The sequence below is a fragment of the Phodopus roborovskii genome, unplaced genomic scaffold (genome assembly GCF_943737965.1).
Source record: "Phodopus roborovskii unplaced genomic scaffold, PHOROB, whole genome shotgun sequence".
In the NCBI taxonomy this organism is placed as follows: Eukaryota; Metazoa; Chordata; class Mammalia; order Rodentia; family Cricetidae; genus Phodopus; species Phodopus roborovskii.
In genome coordinates, this window is record NW_026126618.1 from 9,718,731 (window position 1) to 9,725,148 (window position 6,418).

The window sequence follows — 6,418 nt, forward strand, 5'->3', positions numbered from 1 at the left end:
GTCTCAACAAAACCCCAGTTTGTTTCGAAAGATGTTGGATTAGCATTTAACACTTCGTCGGGTCACTAAAGCCCAGGCAGCTCACCAGCCCCAACACAGCCTCGGCTAAAAGAACATCAGAACAAACAACTAGACTTTTTAATAAAAGAGCCAAACAAATGCCACACACGATCTCAAGGAGGACGGGGAGAGGGGCTGTGGCGGGTCCGGAGTTGTAAGGGGATAAACACAAAGGGGACGGGGACCCACCAACTTTTATTAAAGCTAGCTTGAGAGCGCAAGCGTCGCGGAAAAAGGGCTTTTGTGCTCGTTAATTGCAAAGAGTCCGACGCGAAGTGCGAACTCTCAACAGAAGGAAACACGAGACAACTGAAGTGCCCTGGTTTATCTGGCCTGCTCCTCCTCCTCCACCACCACCGCCGCCTCCTCTTCTTTCTCCTTCCTCCCGCCGAGCCCGCAGTGGCAGCTTGTTTGCACTGGGGCTTATCCGGAGCGGAAATTCCTTTCCGTTTTTGTGAATGACAAACTCATTAACAATTCATCAACACAACCTGTTCCAGCCGGCCCGTCCCCACGGCAACAGCCCCTTCCGCAGCGCGCTCATTGGCTGGCCGAGAGAATGTATCCATTGAGACGTTGGCTGTTTGTATCCATTGAGGAGCTGCCTCGCGCAGGGGGTGTGCTCTCGCCGAGTCCTAGGGACTGTGAGCACACCGAGTCTAGAATCCAACCGGGTTGGATCTGAGGTGCAGCCTCACAGGGAAGGATTAGGAGCCGCTAGACATTTTTTGTTTTGTTTTGTTTTCTTTTCTTTTTCTCCTCTCAGTGGCACGGAGTCCGAATTAATTGGAGTTCGTTCACTGAGGAGGAACAAACCTGGGCACCTTCATTCAGAGAGATTCGCTGACTCCAAGCGTGATCCCTGCAGCCCGGTGCAGAGGGACCACCGACTTGGCTCCTGTGTCGCCTTCCTTAACCGCTAGTCTCGGCTTGGGAAAGGCGAGGCACAACCGAACTCCGCTCCGAGAGCGGCAGCTTCGCGCAGCGTGCTCGGCCTATGCCTGCCTCGAGGGGCGTCTGCTAGGCACCCCGCCTTCTCCTGCAGCTCGACCCCCATGATAGATACGCTCAGACCCGTGCCCTTCGCGTCGGAAATGGCGATCAGCAAGACGGTGGCGTGGCTCAACGAGCAGCTGGAGCTGGGCAACGAACGGCTGCTGCTGATGGACTGCCGACCTCAGGAGCTGTACGAGTCGTCGCACATCGAATCGGCCATCAACGTGGCCATCCCGGGCATCATGCTGCGGCGTCTGCAGAAGGGCAACCTGCCCGTGCGCGCGCTCTTCACGCGCTGCGAGGACCGGGACCGCTTTACCAGGCGCTGCGGCACCGACACCGTAGTGCTCTACGACGAGAACAGCAGCGACTGGAATGAGAACACAGGTGGCGAGTCGGTCCTCGGGCTTCTGCTCAAGAAACTCAAAGACGAGGGCTGCCGGGCGTTCTACCTAGAAGGTACGTTGTGCACCGCGGGCGCAGCGCTCGCGGGTAGGGTTGCGGGGTGGGGAAGCGAGGTAGGGACCACCGCGTGCGTTCGGCTTAGGGGAGCTGGGCCAGCGTGGTAGCTTCCTTTCTGGTCACCCCCTCCCCCAAGGGTTCTAAATAACCAGGCACCTCTACCTCCCCCTCCCTTTTCTTTGGTTCGATTTCAAATTAAGACTCGGAAGACTGGGGAGGTGGTTGGGGGTCGAAGTATTAGGAAAAGTTATCATTTTGTGCATTTCCGGATTCAGATGAATTAAGGCTTCCCTGGGGGAAGCGGCCGGTTATGTTCCTAAAGGTGTTTCTATTAGGACTGCAGGAGGTTCCTTGGGTGCCTGCCTGTAGTGTTTCCTGCACCCAGCTGCAGTTCTCACAGGCTGAAAATTACTACAGCATCTCTGGTTACAAGATTGCTTTTCTTGTTCTGGCAGGTGGCTTCAGTAAGTTCCAGGCCGAGTTCTCCCTGCACTGCGAGACCAATCTAGACGGCTCGTGCAGCAGCAGCTCCCCGCCCTTGCCAGTGCTAGGGCTCGGGGGCCTGCGGATCAGCTCCGACTCTTCCTCGGACATTGAGTCTGACCTTGACCGAGACCCCAACAGTGCAACGGATTCGGACGGCAGTCCACTGTCCAACAGCCAGCCTTCCTTCCCGGTGGAGATTTTGCCCTTCCTTTACCTGGGCTGTGCCAAGGACTCCACCAATTTGGACGTGTTGGAGGAGTTTGGCATCAAGTACATCTTGAATGTCACCCCCAATTTGCCCAACCTCTTTGAGAATGCGGGGGAGTTCAAATACAAGCAAATCCCTATTTCGGATCACTGGAGCCAAAACCTGTCCCAATTTTTCCCTGAGGCCATCTCTTTCATAGGTGAGGCTAATTTACAGTCATTCATTGAGTTGAAGATGTTAATCTGTTCCCCTGCAAGCTATTTGCTGGGGCTGCAGGTCTCTACTGTTCCTAGAGCGTTCTTTTTTTTTTTTTTTTTTTTTTTTTAAATTCTGGTTTCCCTGAAGGGCGGGGGGAGGGGGGGTTAACATAGCAGATCATGGAACTGTGAAACATTTTCTTGAACCATTTAATTCGTACTTTTGCTGTTACCAATCTGTGTGTGTGTGTGTTTCCATGTCTCAAGGGTGTGAGAACGAAGAGAGAGCTAAGTAGAAGCACTTCCCTTATAGACAAGAGTCTGAATCTTGCTTTATAATTTTTAGAAAAGGACCCAGGAGTTATTTTAGGACACACAAGTTAGTTGTTGGAAAGCAGTGTGAATACTAAAATGTTACCGGGTTGAATGATACTGCAGTGTGCATGCTGGTAACTGTGAGACTCTGGGTAACCTGATCTCTAGCAGGAAGAACTGTGGGCTAGCAGCCTAAGAGAAGCGAATCTCCAGGCTTTGTAGTGCATTTCCTATTACAAAGGAACTCATTTTCAGGCCATGTAGACATCCTGTTCCTCCTAATGGCTGTCCCCTGTGACTTCCCTCTCTTTTAAAATGCCTGAATACCTCCATTGTTAAGCTGCACAACAGTTGGAGAATAATTTAATAGACCCTTGCTGCTGTCTGCTTCTCTGTATGAGAGGCATTCAGGACCATATTGCAGGATTTCTGGTATTCGTGTGCTGAGGCAAAGAATGTCCACATTAAGGAGATTTTTGTTGGTAGAAACTTAATACAAAACGCTCTCTTTGTAGGAAATATCTGAACTATGTCATTGTGTTCAGTGTACATGTTTATATCAGTTACACATTTTCTGCTGCCTTCAGGGCTCAACTGCCATACAACACGGTTGTTTTTCATACTCTTAGTTGGTTTTCATACTCTTAATTCGTGCTTTAGCAGAGCATTGGCAGAGGGTGGTTTCTGTTTTGTTTGTTTTTTCAGTTTAGTGAGATCTTGCCTTTCTTTTTGTGTTCACAGATGAAGCCCGAGGCAAAAACTGTGGTGTCTTGGTGCATTGCTTGGCAGGCATCAGCCGCTCTGTCACAGTGACGGTTGCTTACCTCATGCAGAAGCTCAACCTGTCCATGAACGATGCTTATGACATTGTCAAGATGAAGAAGTCCAACATCTCACCCAACTTCAACTTCATGGGCCAGTTGCTTGACTTTGAAAGGACACTGGGACTCAGCAGCCCCTGTGACAACCGTGTTCCGGCACAGCAGCTCTACTTCACTGCTCCCTCCAACCAGAATGTCTACCAGGTGGACTCGCTGCAGTCTACGTGAAAGGCACCCAACTTACCTAGCTGGGAGTGTTCCTGTTCCTGCAGCAGTTTCTCTTGGGCAGCAACAAGCAGGCTGCTTTCTTTGTGTGTGGCCCCCGGTGTCAAAATGTCACCAGCTGTCTGTATTAGACAAGGTTGCCAAGTGCAAAATTGGTTATTACAGAGGGAGAGATTTGCTCCATCCTCTTTGGAAGGACTGGACATGCTGTCTAGGTCCAGGCAATGGGTTTGCTCCCGTACCCCCAGCCTACCCAAGCAGGGACTGGACATCCATCCAGATAAAGAGGACCAAGAAGTAGGGTAGGGGCATGTGTTCTTTAGGGCCTTGTATGGCTGTTTCCTGTTGCATCTGGAACTATGTATTGTCTTCAGTGAAGACTGACTCAACTTTGCATATAGTGGAGCCAAAGATTTTAGCTCTGTATTTGTGGTATCAGTTTGGAAAAGAAAAACAAAACTGATAACTCTTATTTGATTATTGTAAATATTTGATCTTCAATCACTTGACGGTGTTCGTTTGGCTTGTGTTTGTTTTTATCTTTGGGTATGGTATAAACGAAGTCCAAAGGGAGAGAAAGAGCAGTGTGCCACTTCTTAAAACTAAAGGAAAAATAAAAAAAAAAAAAATAAGGAAAGTCGTGCTCTTCTCTAATCCAAAGGGTATATTTGCAGCATGCTTGACCTTATTGTACCAATCCTGATGACCTTTTCATGGATATTATTACCATTAAGACTTTGTTACGGTGCAGTCTTGGGTCTCTTCATATATCTTGTGATTCCCCCCCCCCCCTTAATGTACTTCGACTCTGCCTTACCTTTGTAAATATTTGGCTTACATTGACTCAAGGGGGAGGGTGAATCTGGGAAAGACACCAAAATTGTGGGTTCACTTTTTTTTTTTAACTTCAGCTGTGCTAAACAGTCTATTACCTCTGTACAAAATTCTTCAGGGAGTGTCACCTCAAATGCAATACTCATGGTTGGTTTCTTTCCTTTAAGAAAAATTATACAAAACTGGAAGTGTGTGTCTATGTGTGTGTGAGCATGGGTACCCATTTGATAGGTGGGATGCATCGGGCCGTGGAGAAGGAAGAGTTAAGTTGCTCCATGATGTTCCGGGTGTAAAGTTTTGAGCTGGAATTTATAAGAATGTAAAACCTTAAATTATTAATAAATGACTATTTTGGCTATTGAATGTGTTTTTATTTTTACATGTCTCCTTAGCACATGAAGTAACAAATGCATTGACTGACACAGCTTATAGTAATGAATAGCCAAGGCAAGGTTATTACTAATGTTTTTCAGACATAGTCCATGAAATTAACTTCACTTACCAGGAAGGCCTCATAGGGTACATGCATAGATAATGCTTACAAGTAGCTCAGACTTGATATTTCCCTCACCCTGAAAAAATGAAGTCCACACTATGTCCCTTTTTGTAAGGTTTGGCTATCTATAAACTGCCAAAAGAAGGCTGTGTTGGGATAATGTCAGCCACATGTCCTTTGTCCTGCAGGGTCCTCTACTCCATACTCCTTTGGCATGCCAGGAAGGAAATAGAGATAATCTTCTTTTTTTTTTAATCCAGGTTGTCTGGTTCTACTGTAAAGTTATCCTAGCACAAGCTAAAATGGGCCTCCTTCCCTCTTTCAAGTACATGACATTCTAATAGTATGTGGACTTGCAAGGGGTTTGATGTGTTTGGATGCTTACTTAGGAAGAAATCATGCTCTCCCAACTCCCGACTGCTATTGTTGTATTAGATGTAGGCCAGAAGTCCCCACTAAACCTCCATTATGGGTTGTTTGAAGTTTCCTTCTGAGCCAAAGGCTGGGCATCATGGCAAACCCTTTTCTGAGTTTGGAAGAATGTAAACCACAGGTAAAGGGCTTGCGTGTTGGAATCAAAAGTGCTAGCATATGTATTTTGGAATCTCATACCTGAACTTGGTCGTTTTGAAACCGGAAAGTGAGCTTTTGACAGGGGCCACACGGGAGACTTCTGTCAGGGCGACTTGGCAGTCTACATGCCACTGGCAAATGGCTTTCATTCTATAAGGAACTGTGTCAACCTGCCTGGGAGTGATTCTTTTCAAGTGACTAAGTACAAAAACCAAGCTGCAGGAAAATAACCAAGTCAGGCTCCTCTTTGGGTGTCCCAAGTCAGCAGGAACCCAGAAAGCAGAAATGGATGGTAGTTCAACTTGGCTCCCGTTAATCCGGTTCTCAAGAGTTTCCGTTCCTGGCATTCCCTAAACTGCCTGTTCAAAGTAGGGATTTGCAAGCAGAGTTTCCTGTCCAGCTGCAGCTCAAGTAGCCGAATGCTTTCATTCCTTCTTTTCTCTGATTTCTTTCTTCTTTTTTCTTTCTTTTCCATGGAGGGAGGTGGGGCGGGAGGGGGGGCACTGTGGGTAATTTTAGAGCATTTCCCCTTGTGGATGGATCATCATCCCTATTCCTCTCAGAACTTGCAGACACTGAGTTCCTACTGCTGGGCTCCAGCCGACAGCTGGCCTCCTCAGCACTTCCTCTTGTTTCTCTGTGGGTTTGTTGTTTGTCAGGCCACTTCTGAAATTAATAATGTTTTCTGGCCCAGTGCCACAAGCCATTACCACAAAGGGGAAGTAACACATATGAATAGCAGGAA

The 6,418-nt window shown here is 47.8% G+C and overlaps 1 protein-coding gene across 1 annotated transcript; it reads left to right on the plus strand.

Moving 5' to 3' along the window:
• Positions 1-463: 463 nt before the first annotated feature.
• Dusp6 (dual specificity phosphatase 6) lies at positions 464-4,967 on the plus strand. The gene is made up of 3 exons (XM_051206370.1): positions 464-1,515; positions 1,974-2,411; positions 3,466-4,967. The coding sequence occupies exons 1-3, from the start codon at positions 1,116-1,118 to the stop codon at positions 3,771-3,773; spliced, it is 1,146 nt and encodes a 381-aa protein (XP_051062327.1). The 5' UTR covers positions 464-1,115; the 3' UTR covers positions 3,774-4,967.
• Positions 4,968-6,418: the final 1,451 nt, after the last annotated feature.

What these genes read in the sequence shown, in the direction of transcription:
- Dusp6 (XM_051206370.1), top strand. Translation starts at nt 1,116, where the DNA reads ATGATAGATACGCTCAGACCCGTGCCCTTCGCGTCGGAAATGGCGATC. An exon ending in CCGGGCGTTCTACCTAGAAG is followed by an intron (nt 1,516 to 1,973) that starts GTACGTTGTGCA and finishes TTGTTCTGGCAG; the next exon opens with GTGGCTTCAGTAAGTTCCAG. An exon ending in TGAGGCCATCTCTTTCATAG is followed by an intron (nt 2,412 to 3,465) that starts GTGAGGCTAATT and finishes TTGTGTTCACAG; the next exon opens with ATGAAGCCCGAGGCAAAAAC.